Source organism: Schistosoma mansoni, chromosome W, assembly GCF_000237925.1.
Source record: "Schistosoma mansoni strain Puerto Rico chromosome W, complete genome".
Taxonomy (NCBI): domain Eukaryota; kingdom Metazoa; phylum Platyhelminthes; class Trematoda; order Strigeidida; family Schistosomatidae; genus Schistosoma; species Schistosoma mansoni.
The window spans coordinates 20,132,683-20,155,878 of NC_031502.1; the positions used below are offsets into that span (position 1 = coordinate 20,132,683).

At 36.5% G+C, this 23,196-nt stretch overlaps 1 protein-coding gene across 1 annotated transcript in view; it reads left to right on the plus strand.

Annotated features, from left to right (window-relative positions):
• Smp_148130 (putative spindle assembly checkpoint component MAD1 (Mitotic arrest deficient protein 1)) overlaps nt 1-23,196 on the plus strand; it is a gene marked incomplete at both ends in the record, with an annotated part of 39,244 nt that overhangs the window by 11,870 nt on the left and 4,178 nt on the right. Inside the window, 9 exons of the mRNA XM_018788915.1 lie at nt 1,588-1,635; nt 3,376-3,534; nt 5,518-5,779; nt 8,178-8,270; nt 10,064-10,186; nt 12,693-12,836; nt 17,296-17,426; nt 18,622-18,847; nt 20,959-21,157. Coding sequence (XP_018654410.1) covers nt 1,588-1,635; nt 3,376-3,534; nt 5,518-5,779; nt 8,178-8,270; nt 10,064-10,186; nt 12,693-12,836; nt 17,296-17,426; nt 18,622-18,847; nt 20,959-21,157 — 1,385 coding nt within the window. The remainder of the gene's footprint in view (nt 1-1,587; nt 1,636-3,375; nt 3,535-5,517; nt 5,780-8,177; nt 8,271-10,063; nt 10,187-12,692; nt 12,837-17,295; nt 17,427-18,621; nt 18,848-20,958; nt 21,158-23,196) is intronic.

Genomic DNA, 23,196 nt, shown 5'->3' on the forward strand with positions numbered 1-23,196 from the left:
CATTTTTATTTTTGTTAACACATATTCTGAAGTCTGATATGTTGTTTCATTTGTCTTGTAACTCAAAGATGTGTTTATTTCGACTAACGTTTTGACGTTTCGGAGTTCTTGCTTAATTAGTTGTAACCATCCTTAGTTACAATTCATTTTGATTACTACATAAAATTACCATGACACTTAGCTTATAGAAAATGATAGTAAAGGAAGGTTGTATGAGATATACTGTTAGATTATATTTGTGGTTGACAAATAATCTTCTTAATCAACACTATTGAAGCCAGTTGTTTATCCATAGTGACTTATTTCAAATATCAGTACTGGTTGAACTATGTGAACTCCAATCTACTTCTTACTCAGATTAATGACAATTTTATTTTGAATAGTGGACTGTCCTTAGCCATTGACGAATGGAAAACCACCTATTCAAACATCTAGATCATCTATATTCCAACTGTGTTAATATTATGAAAAATCCTCCGGTTTTAAATCTATTGTAACCAATATATTATACTTGTTAATCATCAACGTATCACGACGTCATAGTTGCAAGTTTCGTCTGTTACTCCTAGCGCAGCATAAGCCGTATCACGACGCTAGTGATTGTAAGACATAGGAGTAAATAATATCATAATGGTTAGTGTGTCCTTATCTTTGTCTATTCTTTGAGAAAACAATAAGTGATTACATTTGAGTCCATAAAGTTCTTACCTGAATAGTTCCGACTGTAAATCTAATTGATACGGGGTTTCGATCCCATAAGGAACATCAGCTCAAGATTCTAGGTGCTGCTAGCACGAAAACTAGGTCCGACTTTGAGATGGTGGAGATTTGTATCTCAGGTGGGTGATTTTGATGTTGTTCATATGGACGATGAAAGCTCTACGACCAAACCATCCAGCTCAGAGAACAAAACTCCATCAAAAAAACTAGGTCCGACTACCTTTAACCATCTAAAAGGCACCAAATATATTATATAATGAATATAATGTCACTGAAGCTAAACTGATCATAAACTATTATGAATGAAAATTAAAGACATCCAATTACTGATCATAATCTCTTTTTATATATTTGTTTTCAATATTATCAAGTTAAATAAATATAAGTAGTAACTCTTATAGATTTTCATAGTTGAAATCATGAGTCAATTAAAGCTAGACCATCATGAAAAACCTGGAAGCACTGGACGACCGTTAGACATTAGCAGTAGTTAGACATTAACACCGTTGGATACCGGCTCAGTGGTCTGTCAGTTAAGTGCTCTAGCGCGAGACTGGTAGGTCCTGGGTTCGAATCTCACGAATGCGGGATCGTGGATGCTCACTGAGGAGGAGTCCCATAATAGGATGAATCGGCCGTCCAGTGATTCCAGGTTTTTAATGGTGGTCTAGCTTCAATTGACTCATGATTTCAACTATGGAAATACTGAAATCTCCACAAAACCCCCCTCTGATCTTATAGATTTGTGTACTAACATTTTATTTCCCACTATTACTAAATTCTTTTTATGATGAATAAATCGATTACTATTGCTGTTATATACTACTTATCAGTAGTATGATTTTACTATTATTTACTCTTTTGTAGAACTAAATTAGATTTGATTAAAGAAAGTGCAGAACGCAAAGAGAATCGGTAAATCGAGGTTGTTGTTTTTTTGTTTTACGTTATTTCTTTGTTAGTTACTGTGCTGTCTTCTTTTATTACTTAAAACCTCAGAATTGATGGCATGGAAAACTAGTAAGTAAGGAAACGTTTCCAGGTTTCCAAACACCATTGATAAGTTAAGGTAAGGTGGTGGTTGGAGGTGGTCAACAGGAAACCTTGGACCCGGGTTTCGTGCTACTTGGCACTCGTCAGCAAGGTGTACCTGTAATCTTGAGGGAACTGTTGCTCGCTGACGGATTCGATCCCGTGTCACTCAGCTTCACAGTCAGAGACGTTACTACTGAGCTATTCGGGCCGCGACCGACTTGACACGCATGACATTGATCACCACCCAGTGATCAATCAATTGTGACCATTGATAAGTCAATTGGTTAGTCAGTGATCATTGGTTGTACTCCAATATCTATTTAGTTGTTTTCAAAGAATACCATAGTGAGTAATCAAACATCATTGTTACCCATTGTTTGGAAATGAGATTTCGATCCATAAACGTTTCGTTGATTATCCAGATAATTTCATTGATTGGTAAAGATAGACTATATGAGTTGTTTACTCTCAAGCTGAAATTAAACAAGACTTGGAAATTTAATTTTTATCGTTCACTCTATCTAACTTAATGCTCCATGTTGACTGGACTAGAAGTAAGTTGAAAGAAAGTTAGAAGCCTCCAAACTAATAGTGTAAGTTCATGGAGTCATTAACTGTTGGTCTAAGTCATATTAATAGGTACAGACTACTTGGCTGATGTCTCCACAATCACCACGATCAATGGGACATACTTCAAACGCAGTTGTATTGGTTCAGATACAATAATTCTTAATGTTCCTTCTCATCTTAATTTTCAATACAGTTTCATACTTTTTGTTTCCATATTTCATTCCTTTTCAAACCATATTCTCTATTACTTTGATATTTTCTTTGTTTGAACATCAACTCTAGGATTAGGGTACATCCAGCTGACGAGTTCCGAATAGGATGGAAAGCGTGTCCTGGATTCCACTGCTAGCTATCAACCATCTTTGATTATCATATTCTCAATGTTTAGTTTTAAGTATTACTGACGCAACTACGACTGATACTAATTCCTCATTAAACCTAACATTGTTACAGTTCGTTTATTTTTTCCTTTTTTTCAAACTAATTATCTAACTGTGCAGATTCTTAAGTTTTTGATTGAGATCATAAATCGATCGATGTTAGACTACCATTGAAAAACCTAAAGGTACTGGACGTCCGTTTCATCCTATTATGGGACTCCTCAACAGTGCACATCCACGATCTGTCATAATTATGACTAATACTAGTGTTCTTTCATCGAAGGTTCTAGAAGTTTAAGGTAACTGCCAACCTTATAAACACATTCTATACTTTATAATCATCCTAGTTTTTGAAGTAAAGCTTATCTTACGTTTTTATCTCCTAATTGTCATGAAAGGTTCAAGTGTAGACAGTTGGAAAAGTCTAGAAATACACATAGAAATTGTTGCTTCAAGCGTTCAGTATTAATTTGTTTAATTTGGTTGACGTTTCTTTAGCAAAACCTTTTTTCTGCAGGATGGGGTTCCCGACCCCATATCCAACCCTTCTCCTCTTTTATCCGGGCTTGGGATCGGCCCTAACTCTAGAAGAGCTACAAGCGGAGTTAAGCATTCCGTATATCCTACATAAATTGATTCTCTATTTGATGTGTTTATTTATTTATTTTAGTCTTAAAGAAGAAATCAATTACCTTGAAACACAGAATCGTGAACGATTAATTCAAATTGAAGAGAAACGTGATCACTTAGTAACAGATTTAACCAATAAATTGAATGAGGCACGTCAAACACATCAACATGAATTAAATGAATTAAAACATTCACATAAGTAAATTTTCTTTTATCTTTTAATAAAAAATTCTATATTTCCAATTATCATAGAGTATAATGATGATTAACATTGTAAGCAAAGATGAATAGTGGCTAGCAGTGGAATCCAGTTTGATGTGCGTTTCGTCCTATTTGGGACTCGTCAGCTGGACGTACCTGCATCTCAGAGTTGATGTTCACTCAGTAGCTGATTGGATAACGAGATGGCGTTTGAAGCTAAAGGTTCCGGGTTCAAGTGAACATCAACTCTGAGATACAGGTGTATCCAGCTAACGAGACCCAAATAGGACGAAACGCGCGTCAAACTGGATTCCACTGCTAGCCACTATCCATCTTTGCTTATAATGATTGTGAAATAAGGCTTTATCGAGGCAATACTCACAGTATGCATATATACTTATTAGAGACTGACCAGTTGCAGTCCTAACACATCAATGGGAAGATTCAAAAACAAACAATACTAAGTGAATTTGATGATTGACATTGTTTAATAAATAAGAAAGTAATTTTTAAAGTGTTTCCTTTATTCTAGTAGTCTATCTAATGCCAATTGATGTGTATATAAAAAAAGAGCCTTAGAATAGTATATACTTTGGGCTGTTTAATATCACAGTTATGATTCCATGTAAAACAAGAGGTTACAAGCAACTCGTATAAAGCCACGTACTATCAAGAGTTTTCGTTACTTGATACTTTCCAACAAAGCTTATCTGCAATTTGAAGGGACTGATGCTACACATAGGATTCATACCCATGTTACTATTCAGTTTCATAGGTAGAAACGCTACCGCTGAACTACTCAGGCAGTGAATAACCTTTTGTTGAACTGATTTATGTACATTGATTGGTTAATAAGTAGTGACTGATATCGATCGTCATTCTGACGATTGCCGCTTACTACGAAACCTAGATAAAGTGTGATATTTTGCCCATTTCTCCTAACTAACAACAAAATGAATTGCCCGATAATGTCGGGCTACCTGAACTAGTGGAGAAATTCTAGATTTATAGTAGAAATCTGACCAGATTTAAGGGATCGGTAGACATTGTCCGTTAACCTATGGTCAACGTTAACGGAACAATTACTCATAAGCTGTGTAAATTAACTTAGTTGAATTATCTAATTAGTACACTTGGGGTTCAGCGATGTCGATCACTCCTGGCCTTTGCTTCATTAAGCTAACTTTCCAACTGTTATAATTCGTTTTTTGATCCTTAAAGTAACAGATTCTAAAACACTATTTCAAATGGAAAAACAGATCACTGAATGACCTTCAGATTAAACTGCACAATTTCTCTATCACTATCTATTTATTTGAATATGATGTGATGATTTGTTCAACCTAAAAAGTGATTTAAATCATGAGTTGACTTCAGCTAGGCAACCACTGGACAGTTGCTTCTTCCTAGTGTGAAACTCTTCAGTTTTGCCGGTCTAATTCCAACCTCGTAGTCTAAACGTACTACTCTCGTAAGATGGTGGTTGGAGGTGGTCAACAGGAAACCCTGGACCCGGGTTTCGTGCTACTTGGCACTCGTCAGCAAGGTGTACCTGTAATCTTGAGGGAACTGATACTCCCTGGCGGATCGGATCCCGTGTCACTCAGCTTCACAGTCAGAGGCTTTACCACTGAGCTATTCGGGCCGCGACCGACCTCCTGTAGGACTGATCGATAGCATTCGATTAGCGCTAAGAAGGAATTGACACGCATGACATTGATCACCACCCAGTGATCAATCATTTGTGAGTACTACTCTCGTCCCATAGGTCTCTTGAGTTCAATTCCTGGTAAGGTCGTGGATGTTCGGTACTAAGAATTGCCATATTATGATGAAATGATTGCTGATTCCTCTCTGATCTCTGTGATTATCTAGCTGTGGTCAATTGATGGCAAATGTCATTTTGTGAAACAATAACCACTTAAGCAATATAGTTATCCTAAATCCTGTAAAGTAGTATTTTTTCTAAAACCAATTTCAGTGAAGAAATTGAAATGTTAAAAAAACATCATCAAGAATTAATTGATCGCCTTAAATCTTCATCACAACTTGAATTACGTACAATCACTGAATTACAACCAAATAGTGAACAATTAAAAAATCTTTTAGATCAAATGAAAACTACTTTAATAGATTTAAGTAGATTACAACAAGAACAAATAAAAAATACAACACAACGACATGATCAATTAGGAAGACGTGAAGATGCATTACGTATACTTGAAGATAAATTAAATCAACGTGTAAGTGTCAATGTCTTCCTTTTTTCGTTTTTCATTCATTAACGAAGGGAGTATATGACTGAAATGTTTGTTGAAATTTCTATGATACCATTTTTATAAGCGTAAATCTAATGCCATAAATTTTCCTTTTGATGTAAATTTGTTCTCTGAGCTGGATGGTTTAGTCGTGCAGATTTCATCGTCCTTCTGAACGACAGTTTGTGCCGATGATGTCGTTCAGAAGGACGATGAAAGCTCCATGACCAAACCGTCCAGCTCAAAGAACAAACCTACATCAAAATCACCCACCTGAGCTACAAATCTTCTCCACCATCTCATAAATTTTCCTATAGAGATTGACAAGTTGCAGTCCTAAATATCAATGGGAAGATTCAAAAACAAACAATGCTAAATGAATTTAAACTTCACCCCATTGCACGAGCAAGTGGCTATCAGTAGCTGAGTGGATAACGTGATGGCATTTGAAGCGAACGATACTGGGTTTGAGTTCCTGAGATGCAGGAACATCCAGCTGACGAGTCCCAAATAGGACGAAACGCGCGTCAAACTGGATTCCATTGCTAGCCAATATCCATCTTTGCTCACTATATTAAATTTGTTTTAATTAGTTAATTATGTCAATTGACTACATGTAATTACTTGCTTACAAAGAATGTTTAAAACCTATTGCTAACCTGATTACTAAACGACTTAACAAGAGTACCACCATGATGGTTTGCATATTTTCCACCTCTTTCTCTATCCTTTGAAGAAATGAGAATAGATCACAAAAGAAGTTCATCCTTCAATTAAATCATGGAGGTACGACTAATCATGAACAATCAGATATAGATAGGAAAGGCAGTTTCCGTCATTAAACACCTATGCAAAGGGAATTTTATTACAATTTCATAGGTTTTGTTGTCAGAATTAATTAGCGTAATCAAACATATGGTATTTTCATAGTTGAAATCACGAGTCAATTGAAGCTAGACTACTATGAGAAACCTGGAAATACTGGACGGCCGTTTCTTCCTATTGTGGGACTCCTCAGCAGTGCACATCCACGATCCTACGGCTCCATGAGGTATTTCCTGGAGTTCTAATGAGAAGCAGTGGCCAGTGGTCTATAGGCTAAGTGCTCTGGGGTGAGACTGGTAGGTCCCTGGTTCGAATCTCGTGAGGCGGGATCGTGGATGCGCACTGCTGAGGAGTCCCACAATAGGAAGAAACGGCCGTCCAGTATTTCCAGGTTTTCCATGGTGGTCTAGCTTCAACTGACTCATAATCTCAACTATATAAAATTACTAAAATATCCACAAAAACCCACTTCTGATTATCATTTTGTTTAAAATGATACATAATAATGATTCGAAATTCACATCTGTCAGTAGAGATCTCAATTAAGATGTATCGAAATTCATACATGTAAATGTTTATTCTAAAGAGTAAACATTCTACATAAGAAACCCTAATTATCCTGGTTTTTGGTTCGGATCTGTGCCTAGAGGGCACCATGACTTTCAACTGGTTGTTTCTAACCATCCAATATTAAGTTTCATTATTTATTTATTTATCTATTTAAACACATAAATATTAGTACAAGCAAGCACTAGATAAATATGCGCCTCACAAACCTCATTTGATTTGTGTGAGAGCTGTGATACTGCCCAGGTGCCCAAACTGAAGCAGGTGGTTTTCTTAGGGGGCCACACCCGGAGCCTTTGACCTGAAAGTCTGATCAATGAGGCAGTGGAGCATCGTGAGGAGATGCAGTCCCATGGTAGCCGGTCACCAACGATTGATTCATACGCCATTTGTTTCCTCAGGATACTGGATCCAACCCATGTGCACCATTGGTTTGGAATCAGGGTTTTCCAACTCCCCTAAGTGAACTTTCCGTGTCCACCAACCCGGATAAAGCGACGGACATTCGCTTTTCGTCCTCTCAATTTCGCAAACAACAGTAATGCCACGAGAACGTAGGCAGTGAGTAGGACTTCCCTGGTAGAGGCTATATATTCGCGTGGCCATGTGAGAGCATTTCGAGAGGGAGAGCGGACTCTCCCCACTCTCGGCCATACCAGGGCATTTGGGGGCATTAAGTTTCAAGGTACTGCGATATCGAATCCCTTAGTATACGGATTACAGTGAATTTGTAAACTCTCTAATGATTCAGCGTTATTGTTTTCTATTGTAACTTTAAATGAAATGAGTTTGAATTCGACGGTCACAATTATGAAACCCAAGTCAAGTAGGATTTCTTGTCGATTGCTTCCAATAATCTAGGATTGCGATAGCTTCATCTTATGGTATTGTTCTATATAATTAGAATACCAGTTATAAAGTAGGTTATATATATACTGGTTACTTTTCTTGTTTGGTTTTGTTGTGAATGATGATTATTTCTTCTCTGAAGGAGACTTCATTGGATTATGAACGAAAACAGATAGCAGATTCATTTTCTAAATTGGAAATTCAATTTCGTGAACATACTAAATTGGCTACAGATGTAAGCTTTTTATCATTATTCATATTATTATTGTCTTATTGATATAATGAATCAACCTAAGTTAGATGACCAATGAAAACCTGAATGGAAGTTTAGTCCTGGTATAGGACGCTTTAGCAACGTTCATCCACGACTCCACCATCGGGAATCGAAACTAGGATCTTAAGTCACCCACGCTCTAGACCACTAAGCTAATATTCCTAAATTTGAAATTATGCGATAGTTTAAAAATGGAGAACTGCAGGACAATGAACACACCGATCAAGTTACAAAGCAATCGATTCAATAAAAAGATCCTTTTCAAATAGTTTATTTTCAAGACTTTACAATCCGGCTTCTTTACCTCATCTCAGTGTACCTTTAAGTATGACTTAGCAAGGGGCATTTGCAGATCAGTCACTTCCTCCATTTGGTCACAGTAACGTGTTTGATTGTTTTAGGGATTATAATACTGAGAAATCTGATAAATATGACTAGAAGGAGTTATCTTGGGATTAACGAAATCAATGGACGACGTTTGAAGCAAATTGTAGTAGGTTCGTGTCCCGAAGTGAACGCTAACTCTGGGATCCAGGCGCATTTAGTCAACGAGTCTCAAGTAATATGAAACTCACGTCCTAGATTCAACTACTAGTCACTATTATCTCTGCTTATAAGGCTTGTGATTTAAGGCAATATCAAAGTAATCCACGCAATCCAGTGTGCCAGTAACAGACTGATCAATCGCCGTTCTATGTGCAAATGAGAAAATTCAAACAACCGATACAAATGAATATGAAAACGAGTTCAAAGAGAAATTCTTTGTTAATTCGAAATGATGTCTAGTATAGTGGGAAGAGGAATGTAACCATTGAGAAAGATTCAATATCTATGCTAACCTCGTCAATTTTAGAGGCCTCAATTTGTTAAAAATGTATGACCATGACCCACACCATTTCTTATCAGCACTGCTAGAATGACTAACTTCTCCTATCTTCTAGGCAGCTAGCCTGCCCATTTTACATCTCATCATTTATATTCATGATCAACTATAATATAATCATTACGGATTACAATGGATGATGAATATTGTTTATTTATTTAAACACATAAACATTGGTACAAGGAGGCACCAAATAAATATTTGCCATACTACGTCATCGGATTTGTGTGAGGGCTGGAATACTGCCCGGGTACTCAAACCGAAGCAGGTAGCTTTCTTAGGGGGTCACTTCTGGAGCATTTGAGGTAAAGGTCTAGTCTACAAGGCGGTGGAGCAACGTAAGGAGATGCAGTCCCATGGTAGCCAGTGATCAACAATAGGTTCATATGCCGTTTGTTCCCTTAGGATCCTGAAGTCTATATGCACCATTGGTTTGAAATCAGTGTTTTCCAACTCCCCTAGGTGGAGTTTCCATGTCCACTAACGCGGTTAAAGTACCGGACATTCGCTTTTCGTCCTCTTAATTCCGTAAACAGCATTAACGCAGCGAGAAGGCAGTGAGTAGGACTTCCCTGGCAATGATTGTATACACGTGGTCACGTGAGAGCATTTGAAGAGGGAGATCTGACTCTCTCCACTCTCGGCCGTACCAGGGCATCTGAGTGCCTTATGTCAATAGTAGTTGATAATACCGTAAACATCTATATAAAATACACAGTTTTCGTAATAAAACTGAAAACAGGATGAATATAATTTTGAGCCAGTTCTAAAAACAGTTCAACTTATGAATTACAAGCTTTCGTATTCATTCGTAGTTGGATAAGAACTAATGAATATCTTTCGGGACTTATATTTTGTTATTGAAATCTAGGATAGATGGTTAACAAAACAAGAACATGATAGATTGGCGAAAATTCAAATTAGTTTAGAAGAGGAGAGACGTTGTCTTATTGAACAATCGGGAAGAGCACGTGCTGAAATGCAACAATTAGTAGTAAGTAAATTCTGTTTATCTGCTTGATATTATAAATACATACATTGAATACAGTGTTGATTTGTAAGTAGTATTCATCATATATTGACTCAAATTGGAGTTTGATTCCAAACCAAGTAGCAGTAGACAACTATTCTTTCCTATTATAGAATTCCTTAGTAGCTCAAATCTATGACTCTTAGCAAGCGAGCATGTGAGTTGTTAACTATGTAAAGAAACATTAATTAATTCGTCGGTGAGTACTACTGACAAGCTCCATAATACTGCCAAACACCTGTTTGATATTCCCTGGTTTTTCATTGGCCCCAGAAGTGAAGCCTATCTGTCATCGAAACTGTCTACGAATAAAAAATTGGTCTTCACAAAACCCTTTCGTGAATATCATAATGGAATACAACCATTAAAACATTAAATAAGAAAGATTGGTTCAGCGACGAGTTGTCTTTTCGGCGAATTCTTTTTCAAAGCTGTACAATCGCAGATATATACATATATTTTTTCAGGATGATAATAATTACAATAAGCATTTGATTATTAATAGCTTAAATATTCTATTGTTGAAATCATGAGTCAACTGAAGCTGAACCACCACGGAAAGCCTGGAAGCACTGGACGACCGTTTCGTCCTATTGCGGGACTGATGCTTGGTAACTATGAAATTACTAAAATCTCCACACACCCCCTCAGCTTAAACGTTCATCAAAAGATAGATAGGAAAATTATCATTAGGAAAGGATGGCTCAGCCTGATAAGATAAAATGTTGAAATTGAGATTAGATGTAATCAGGAGGACCGTAGAAACAGAAATAAACTAGTTGGAGGTAGAAGATTTAAGGAGATGATGGGAGGGGAAACAGATAGCTATAGAGGAAGAAGAGTATGAAGGAGGAAAAAATTGTGAGACATTCAGACCATGGTAGAAGAAGAGGTTGCACCAATATCTTTTGGATACACAATTCTGGCTTTCTCAGATGTATGGCTATTGCTTGGGCAATGCTAAGAAGATGTAATATAATTGTCTTTGGAAGAAGTCTACTAACCTTGTAGATGACTTTGAACTCAGAGTCTGTCTTGATTGAATGACCTCGATTATTGAACTTCTTATTGAGCTGTTTCCTCCTCTTCTTAGCCACGCTGGATATTCTTCTTAAATTCTTTTGGATAAAGTACGAATCGAACAACTTATATACCTGGCTCCACATGAGCAGGTAAATGGGTAAATGCACATTGAGTTGGTCAGATGCGGTAATTTATCTTTAAGATTATTGATGAACAATGATCGGCTGGAGAATACTATTCACAACGTTACTGCGAAGAGCGTTCTTTTTAAAGAATCAGCAATTCTTCTCCTCAAGACGTTTGTAGCACAATCACCCTTAAAGTCGATGTTCATGTATAATGTTTACTTTTCTACTGAATTTACTTGTGTTTTAGGGGGTTTCAGATTTGTGTTCTGGTACAATATATAATTCTCAGCACAAAGTATTTCAATAAGTTTCTGTTTCTTACTTCTTGGTCGATCCTGACGATAAATATTGAGTAATCGCCAGTTAAAAGTTATCAGTCCAGTTAATCAACATCTAAATATTGCACAATCTTTCAGCTGCATATTGCCAGTAACCATGGTATCTCTGATTAGACCTTTTGTAACTTGTACAATGAAAGGTTGTACACTTTTTTGAAACGCACCTGAATAGGTTATCCAATTAACTTACATAATGATGTGTTAAAACAAACAAAATTAGATAACTTGTTGGAATATCTAGATGACAGGAACAGGTAGCCCTGATGTTCAAGCAGGCCGCCACATATCATGTCCAAGCCCACCCGACTTGGGATTGTCTCAGGCTTCAACACGCCGGAGTGCAATGTCAAGCCTCCACCTGGGGCTAAGGCATCGCCCTGGCCCAGGCATTGATATCTAAAAATAAATCAAATTGATATAATATGGTCAGTCAGCTACAACGTAGGACCAGGCACATATATGCATCGTTCCAAGTTGCCATACCTCATCAGCACAACATGATGAACAACGAATTCATAGAAGTAGTTAATTTAATGATGGTAATATATAAAAGAAAGATTGTGTACAAGGATATAGTACAGGAAGAAACAAAGATATGAAGCAATTTTAATCTTATAGTTTAAGGGAAGATAGAGAGTGTATACACCTTAACCATTGTGATCGATTCTGAGCCATGTCACCCACAGTCTCCAACCATTGGTTACGATAGTCTCGCGGACCCCAACCAAGTAGTCTGCATCTACCAACATGTCTTAAACTAGAAGTTGGTGACTTCAATGAATGATGCCACATTTTTGTTTGGCCACCCCTAACTTTCTCCCAACCATCCTCAATACTAGCCAGAATTGCGCATCATGTTAATCGGTGTTCAGGCATACGTAACACATGACCCAAACATCTCAGTCGATGAAGATTCATAGTATTCATAGTATTCCATACATAACAAACTGATTTTCAAGTCTTTCTCTCTTAATACTTTAGTCTACTTTCATCAATGAACATCGTAATGCTCAAGCAAAAAATTTAGAAGAACGTAATTTAATCGCTGAAGAACATCAACGTCTACGTACAGAACAATTAAATTGGGAGGCAAAACAAAAATCAGATGAATTAGTTTTAAAAAAAGTATGGTGTATTTTTTACTGTATTCTAGTTGAATTATACTTAGTTATTACCAGAAGGGGTTTTGTGAAGATGTACTATTTTCATAGTTGAAAGCGTGAGCCGGCTCAGTTGTCTATCGGTTAAGTGCTCTGGTGCGAGACTGGTACGTCCTGGGTTCTAATCTCGCGAGGCGAGGTCATGGATGCGCACTGCTGAGGAGTCTCACAATAGGACAAAACGGCCTTAAAACAGTGCTTTCAGGTTGTCCCTGGTGATCTAGCTTCAATTAACTCACGCTTTTAACTATGAATATACTCAATTAATTATTTGAAATGGATCTAGGTGTAATTTTTATGTGATTTGCTTGCATAATTTTGTAGCTAAATAAACTGAAATAAGCGTGAAATTCCTAGACAGAAGGCAAATTAATTCACTTGATGTTGTTTACTTGTGTCTTCCCATTGTTATTTAGAACTGTAATTTATCAGTCTCTTATTGGCATATGTACATCTTGTGCGGACTGCCTCGATATTGCCTTAATTCACAAGTGGATAACGCGATGGTTTTCGAACTGAACGGTAACGGGCAGGAGTCCCAGAGTGAACATCAAATCTAAGATGCAGGTACACCCAGCTGAAGAGTCCCAAATAGGACGAAACGCTCATCAAACTGGATTCCACTGCTAGCCACTATCCATCTTTGTTTAGAATGAAAAATGTTCCTGTCAACTTGAATATGTCATGGAAAACACCAAAAACATTAAAAATTTAATAAATTTCCAATCGTGAAGTATCCAAGTAACAATTAAATCACTTAAAGTAAAGTGGGAGATGAACCACATCTTTCAAATACAATGTGTACTGCAAATCAGATTATAACACATGGATGTGTCAAATGGAACTCACTAGTTATCAACGAAAGTGGTTTAAAGGGGTGTTCGAGTTTACATAAACATTTAAAACATAAAGCTCCGAGAAATACCAAATAAGACGGGATTTGAAAGGAAGAAACGTCTTCGAGAATAGAATAAATGAACGATAGCATTGAAACAAGTAAAGGATTGAATGGCATTGTAATCAATAGGCATGCGTCGTAATCAATACGTCATAAAAATCAGTGAACATAAATAGGCTACTGAATAATAATAAGTATTGTGACGCAAAGCAATAAAAAGATGGAACAAGGATTCAATGGAGTGAAAAGTGATTTAAGCTATTAATAAATGCTAACGGACAGGAAATATAATTTGTTTAGGTTTTAATTTTTACATAGCTAGTATTCAGGACTACCTGTAATCCACTGTCTGTTGATATGTGTTCCTTCTAATCGGGAGTCTTAGCAGTGTAAATAAGGGTGGAATCAAAGACGAAAGCTCCATCTAGTTCATTACTCTTCACTTGGCTGTATCCAGTGTTGATATTCATATTGAATCTTGAAGATAATGCCTTCTACATTCCTGATTTTGTATCTCAGTCAATGACGCATTTTGAATAGACGGTTACTGGGTTATTTAGACACATATTTATCGGTATTCGTTCTTGGTTAATACTTGTGAGAATTCTTCAACTACTCATTAAAAGGCAGATAAAGTTAGTCAGTCTACTGGCTTGACTTCAGATATCCATCAGCAGATTTCTGAAAAAATATTAAACCATTAACTAGTTGAAAGTCTGTTCACTAGACTTTAAATTATTACTTACTAAATTAGTATATTTCTGTAGGATGTGAGATTAAAGTTCTCATGTTTGATTCTATACTGTACACCAGATACTTATCAGTAAGGAGCATACAGCATATCTTGCAAAAATCCAAGATGATTGTTTCGAATAATCAAACATTAAACATTTTTTTTTGCAATGCTTAAACGTTCACACTATATAGGATAAGTTGATTGAACCCACTTACGGTCACATCGTGTTAACGCGATACTGTGTATGATTTATTAACTTATGTCGCGTAGTTATTAGAAGTAGTCAACGGGAAACTTTGGAGCTTGGTTTTGAACTGTTTCGCACTCGTAGTCTTGGAGATTGATGCTCTCCGGTCAGTTGGACCCCAAATCGATCAGCCCCTTTGTCCGAAACTTTATTAAGCTACTGGCACGACGACTAGTTTATTGTAGGACTATGATGTATTTACAACTGATTGACCATCGTTTCCTTCAAAATCACAGGCACACCTTGCTAATAAGTACCAAATACCAAAAACCCCTAGGTACTTGATTTCTTATTGACAATCTCTAACCACTTAACTTCAGAATATAATACACACAATATCGAGTCACTTAGACTGGTGATGGTTTAGCAAGTCATATTTAAATAATCCATTGAATTTAGATTTTGTCCAGTTCTGAATTTCAAGTGGTATTTGTAAAGAATCAGTCTCAGTTCAAGGAGCATTGAAAAGTAGATTGGACTGAATAACTTTTTTGTCCCATTATGAGAATCTTCAGCATCACACACTCACAACCCAATCAGGACTCGAACCTAGGATCTCATGGCTAGCTTCCTACTGCTAGATTGATACATGCTTGATTAAATGAATTATATAAGTTATTACTGACGTCAGGTAAAGTTCAAAAAATGATTACAAGGAAATAATTAAGGAATATCAGTAATATTACAATAAATGAGGACAAAAGTGGTGACAAACAAATGTAATTTAATACATTATAGAATATCTTAGTAAAATCTAGGAACCATACAGTAAATACTTTATTTGCAAAACGACAATCAATTGTCTTAGACTTTATTGTTCCTTCATTTCCACACCATTCATTTTCTATTCTTGTTAGCTTATCTTTGATCTTCTTAGCTTTCTGTCTCCAGACATTTTACTTTTGATTGATGATAATTACTACTTATATCTGTCGACATCAGTAACATACACCATAATATATTAATAAGTTGATAAATGATTGATTGGTTAATGTGAAAAAACACAGAGCTTTTGTTCATTAGAAGTTATAGTTGAAATCATGAGTCAATTGAAGCTAGACCACCAGGGAAAACCTGGAAGCACTGGACAGTCCTTTCGTCCTATTGTGGGACTCCTCAGCAGTGCGCATCCATTGACTTCAAGAGATATTTCCTTGAGTTCTAGTGGGTAGCATTGACCTGTGGAGTTCTAGCAAGTCTGTTGTAGAGATATCAACTCACTGAAGACAATCGGTGAACGGTTGCCCAACTTCTTGGATCAGTTGGAGTTAGACATTAACACCGTTGGATGCCGTCTCAGTGGTCTATCGGTTAAGTGCTCTGTCGCGAGACTGGTAGGTCATTGGTTCGAATCTCGCGAGTGCGGGATCGTGGATGCGCACTGCTGAAAAGTCCCATAATAGGACAAAACGGCCGTTCAGTGCTTCCAGGTTTTCCATGGTGGTCTAGCTTCAGTTGACTCATGATTTCAACTATGAAAATATTGAAATATCCACAAAAACCCCTTCTGATTTAAAAAAAAAGTTGAAAACTTAAAATGCATATGACCCCAGTTAATTATCATATGTATATAAGAGGGTATTTTATGTACATGAATGACCTGAATAAAATATACATTTTGCATGGTACTAATGTATTCTCTTTATGTACATACATACATACATACATACAATGTATGTCTCTAAGGTAAGAATATTAACTAATAATATGCAAAATATAAAATGGATAGCATCATTGATGAACATGGTGGATCTGATACAGATGTGAAGGCGCGGATCGGTAAAGCAACAGCAGGATGTCTACAATTGAAGAACATCTGGAAGTCAAAACAGTTGTCAACCAACACTACAGTCGGAATGTTCAATGCAAATGTTAAGACGATTCTACTGTATGAGACGGAAACTTGGAGAACTATGAAAGCCATCATCCAGAAGATACAAAGATACAGTTGTCTACGCAAAATACTTCGGATCCGTTGACCAGACACTATCAGCAACAACCTACTGTGGGATAGAACAAACCAGATTGCATCCAGTGGAGGAAGAAATCAAGAAGAAGCGATGGAAGTGGACAGGACATACATTGACGAAATCACCCAACTGCGTCACAAGACAAGCCCTTACATGGAATCGTGAAGGTCGACGGAGAAGAGGAAGACGAAAGAACACATTACTTCGAGAAATGGAGACAGGTATGAGAAGAATGAACAAAAAATGGATAGAACTAGAAAGGAAGTCTCAGGACAGAGTGTGTTGGAGAATGCTGGTCGGAGGCCTATGCTCCATCGGGGGTAACAGACGTAAGTAAGTAAGGATGCGGAGTAATGAATACGCACTACTGAATAGTCTCATATAAAGACGAAACGTCTGTCCAGTACTCCTATATTCAAAATTATGATCTAGCCATGATTGATTCGTCATGACAATATTATTTTTTCATATGTTAAGTTCCTGTTCAACATGTTCAACCGTTGTTCTTGGTTTTTTTGGTAGAAAGACATTTTAACTGTCCAATTTTATTTGATTGATATTTTAACTATTTAGGCTAAAGAAGATATTGATACCATGAAAGAGACATTAGCAATGGAACGTCAATCATTGAATGAAAAAATGAATAAATTAAGAATTGATGAAGTGAAATTAGAAGAAACTAGACGACAATTGGATATTGTTAGGTAATTTATTGTTGTGCTGTGTGTCGAATAATTAATGGTCAGTATGAGGTTGTGGAGGTCATTAAGTTTTTGATGGAGGTCATAAATTGAATGATGTTAAACCATCATTGAAAACCTGGAAGCATTGGACAGACGTTTCGTCCCAGCATGGAACTTCTCAGCAGTGACGAGTGGAGCTAATCCATGTCAGGTAGAGATAGGTATGCACCACAGTATAATCGGAGATGGTCACTCAATATCCTGGATTGGTTGAGGTTAGACATTAAAACTGTTGGATGTCGGCTCAGTAATTTGGAGGTTAAGCGTTCGCGCGTGAGAATTAAGGTCCTGGGTCCATGTCCTGCGTGCGGGATAGTCCCATGCTAAGACGAAACGGCCGTCCAGAGCTTTCAGGTTTTCAATGGTGGTCTAACATCATTAGATTCATGATCTCAATTAAAAAATTAATGATCAAATAGTTGGCCAAGTTCACTGCTTTTCCGGATTAATCGTTTTCTGCCTACAACACGTTTCCACTTAATCAGTCCTTCCAAGATCACTAAATTATTAAACACTGACAATCAACTTGATCTTTTAAACATCAATCTTTGTGATTGAGTAATTGATTGGTTTGTAAGAATTTTAGATGTTGGAGATGTGATTAAGTTGTGTCTTTTTTCTTGGGATTTATCCAGTATATGTTGTGTTGAAAACAATGAAAATTGAGAGACCAAAGCTTCAGGGTCCTGAGGGAACAAAATGGCGAATGAACCAATTGTCGGTCACCGAATACCATGGGACTGCATCTCCTTAAGATGATCCACTGCCTTGTGGATCAGACCTTTAGGTCAAAGGCTCCAGGCGTGGCCCCTTAAGTGAACCACCTACTCCAGTTTGGGCACCTGAGCAGTATCCCAGCCCTCACAGAAATCGAATGAGATTTGTGCGGAGCATATGTATCTGGTGCTTCCTTGTACCAATATTTATGTGTATAAATAAAATAAAATATCTGCCTATTTGTTCATACTCAGTGACCAGTTATATTTTACTTTCATAACCACATATCACTCTTAAAGTGATAACTTTGGGATTTCATCTGTTGACTGCAAACAAAACCATTAAGTAGGATCTTTTTTGAATGAATTGAGAAAGTATATAGATTTATTCAATTGTCATATTACACTTTACTTCATCATTCATCTCTTGCTTCATTCAGATGTGATCTTGTTCGTGAACAAGAACTGTTAACACATCGTGAAGAATATTTAGATCAACGACAAGATGAATTAAATAAACGTGCTGAAGTTTTAAATCAAACAGAGAAACTTTTGAAAGACTCCGAAACTCGACATCGTCGTTTACAAGATGAACAAAGTAAACAATTTGCTGAATTACAAGAAAGAAATCATAAACTTCATGAGGTTGAAAAACAACTTGTTCTTGTAAGTCTTCATTTTCACTGTAAAATGATCAGATTCTTGAATTACCACTTTCTTAAAATCAAATTCGCTACGGATTGATCTCAGCTGGTTAAGCTTCCGTAGTGTTGGAAGAGTCGTGGATGCACAGTTCTGACAAGTCTCCTACTAGAACAAAACAGCCGTCCAGTACTTCTTGGTTTTCAATCGTTCATCAAATGAGGTCAATTTTTGATGATTACAGACAACAATATCAAGTCGTTCTCCTCAAAACGTCCTCGAATAAACCTCAGTAGTCAGATCTTTGATGACTTACCTCGAGATGTTCTTAAAATTATAGTAAGATGTGACTGATGTGGTCCAGAAATATCTAGAGTAAAACAATTATCACCAATGGCATTTAGTTATTGTCGCACTTTAACTCAAATCGGTTGAAAATGTAATTGTACCATTCGATGGCAGCTAGGGAGCTCTAATTATTAGGTGTTCGAAGTATGACGTTGGAGGTTCTGGCTTCTATCCCCAAACATGATTGGGATTGTAAGCTGACAAGAGTCTCATGTATATATTGGTTGACTTCTAGTGCTTCATAGTCCTTAGTGGTACCCCAACTAACTAATACGATCTGTAATGTAAGAACTTTATGCACAGTGAACTAGCAATAGTCTGTCAATTGGCAACATTGCGAAGTCAGACACAGTATTAATTTAGACTGGAATTGGTTCTATGAACATGTTACCGTTCTTCTATTGTATAAGAATCAGACAGATCAATGACTTTTATCTTGAGCTAAAACTATAATGGTTAATAAGTGACTAGTGCAATGTAAAGTTCGAATTTCCTTGAAAGCCTAAAACAAATGATCTAATGAAAGATCTTCTTATTCTCTAGTGATCCCTCACTTTAGCCCGAATACTCTTAGGGTATCAAGACTCATAACTTGTCTTTATAAAAACAAAAAGGTAACATTCACAGAAGGTTTATCATCTTTTGAATGGACACATACAATACAACTACTACTGATATTGATTTAGTGAGACTATTTTAACGATAGGCTCTAGACCCTATACCTATGAAATTTATAAAAGCATAGTAATATACTAACAAGTACATAATTACACACTCTTTAAGCATAATTGAATCATTGAAGAGGCTTCAAAGAGAATTACTAATCTTTTGTAAATCAGTTGTTTACTACTTCAACAAAATATCAAGATGACTCTATAGTTCATGATTAAGCCATCCAATTCAAAGAACAAAATTCCAACAAAATCATTCATATGACCTACAATTCTTTTCCATCATGAACTGTCGGCCCATAGCAGATGCATTCATGGAGTGGGATTAAATTAAAACTGTAAGACTATAAGAAAATGTATTTTCCGTTGTGGTCTGAACAGATGATTTACAGGGATTAATTCAATTTAAGGAACCATTTAACATCGGTGATATTGATTTCACTCATCAAAAATGACCAACTTTCATCAAGTTATAGAATGCTTGTTTTATTCGATTGTTGGAAAACATTGTACGTGAACTTTATTCCCCGCTCTTTTTTCGTCGATATGTGTTTTCTATGCGGTTCGCCTGTATATGGCAATCGCTCCACGATTTTTTTTCTCAATATATATGTGAATTGTGTCTAGCAGTTGAATAAAGGACCTGATTTTCATCTTGTTTGGGTCTGTTTAGTTGAATGTAAATACGTCACAATGTTAATGTTTAGTTAGCAATGCTTTGGCTCTTCAAGTAAAAACGTACTGAACGTAAGTTTGAATGTGACTATCAACTAAACTACGATCCTAATACATTAAACTAACACGTCTTGAATAGGATGAAGCTTCCTTTAGTGTCTCTTAGTAACTTCATAGTTGAAATCATGAATCAATTGAAGCTAGACCACCATGAAAAACCTGGAAGCACTGTTTTAAGGCAGTTTCATCCTACTATGGGACTCCTCAGCAGTGCATATCCACGATCTTGCCTCGCAAGATTTGAACCTAGGACCTACCAATTTCATGATTTCAACTATGAAAATACTGAAATCTCCACAAAACCCCTATCCATTAGTAACCTTACATACCATCCATCTATTTTTGCCATATGTTCATTCCTCTCTTTTTTTTGTTTTCAAGGAAAAAAAACAATTAGCACAACAAATGGACAAATTAACTAAATATAAATTAGAAACCGATAATAATCATTTAAAACAATCATTATGTTTAAATTGTCGTATACCAGTTAAAGAAAATGGTTCTACACATCGTTTAAATGATAATACAATAATGAAAACAAATCATAAACGTATTATAACAATGAATGGAAATAAAAAAGGTAAATTTATAGTTTTGATGAATCAACAACTGCATCTCTGTGGCAATTCGAACTGATGTACGTAAGTACGTACGTACGAAGTTCTACGTTGTGACTGATTGACTGACTGAGGTTTGTTCTCTGAGCTGGATGGTTTGGTCGTAGAGTTTTCATCGCTCCACGACCAAAACATCCAGCTCAGAGAAGAACAAATCCACATCAAAATCACCCACCTAAGCTACAAATCTTCTCCACCATCTCGTAAATTTATGGTACTAGACTATTAGCATCATTAAAGCTGGAAATCTAAATCATAAAATTTCAAATACACTTTGGTTTAAAACTATCATACTTATAAGCAAAGATGGATAGTGGCTAACAGTGGAATCCAATTTGACACACGTTTCTTCCTACTTGGGACTTGTCAGCTGGATGTATCTGCATCCTAAGGTTGATATTCACCTCAGAAGGGACTCGAACACGGTGTTACCGTTCGTTTCAAATGCCATGGTGTTATCTACTTAGCTACTGAGCCCTGACAACCACTTAATTATGCAATGGGGTGAATTTTAAATTCATTTGGTGTTGTTTACTTGTATCTTCCCATTGATGTTTATGACTGCAATTGATCAGTCTCTTATTGGTCATATGTGCATACTGTGTGTATTGCCTCGGTATTGCCCTAATACACAAGCATGATATCCACTATCCATGTTTGCTTATTATACTTATGAACAAAGGCACTATCGAGGCAATACGCACAGTATGCACATATTTCCAATAGGAAGATTCAAGCAAATACTAAGTGAATTTATTGTACTTATACCTAAATTTTAAAGTTTTGATTTCGATCCCTCATGTCGGTTTCTTGGAAATGTCCTGGTTACGTTTCTTTTGATAAGACGGGATAATCATCGATTGCTTCATAGTTTTCAGTGATTATCAAATTGATGTTAGTTTATATTGAAAACTAACTGTCGGTCTAGTAGGCTTTATAAATCTAATTGAACAGGTCCGAGGTTGTACACAGGATGCAAGTTAAAGAAGAGAAGTTTGTTGTATATCTTCACGTGCTGAAATTGTCGGAAAATGTGTTACGAATATCCACTAACATCGTACCTCAACTCCGAATACTGACTGAAGTAGGAGTAAATTAAGAGGAAAATAGCTAGAAACAGTCAAATTAAAACGTTGCATCCGTGCATAAACTCATTGACTTTCGGTCTAAGCCATGTTGGTTGTCGTAAACTATTTGATTTGGGGTCTTCGCGATTATCATAAACAATGGTTGCAGCTAAGAATTGTCCACAATCGACCACATAAATTCACACTTTTCCATTAAATATGTATCCTTTTCATTCCATGAATTTATTCTTTCTTCTTAGCTAATACAATCTATCCCTAAACTACTTTACTACCACCAAGTTAGTTATAATTTCCATTGATCAGGTATTTGTTTTGTTAGTTTAATCTATCTGTGTCAATGTAGTGTGACAATTTGAAATGACCCATATATTACCAAGAACCGGTGCTTTCAATGTGGTATGGTCGCCGGCCATATATTACCAAACTGTACACAAATCATAGTCAATCATAGTCAATAGACTGACGACAATAATCATTAAAAGACCTTTTGAAATAAGAAATAAATTTCTTTACCTGAGAATAATGTTGTTATTAGTTCTGTATTATAAACTTCTATTATGATGAGTTAGTTTGTATACAAATTTAACAAAAAAAGAAGTCCTACAATAGGACGATTTGGTCATCTAGTGCTTCCAGGTTTTCCATGGTGATCCAGCTTCAATTGACTCATGATCTCAACTGTTGAAATTACTATAATATTCACAAAATCCCCTTCTAATAATGATCGTATGCTCACTAGTGACTAGCTCCATGAGGTATTACCTGGAGTTCTAGTGAGAAGCAGTGACCAGTGGAGTTCAACCAGGTCTGTTGTGAGATAGTAACTCGCTAAAGACATTGATGGATATGTTGCTCAATTTGGTGGATTGGTTGAAGTTAGACATTAACAGGGTTGGATGCCGGCTCAGTGGTCT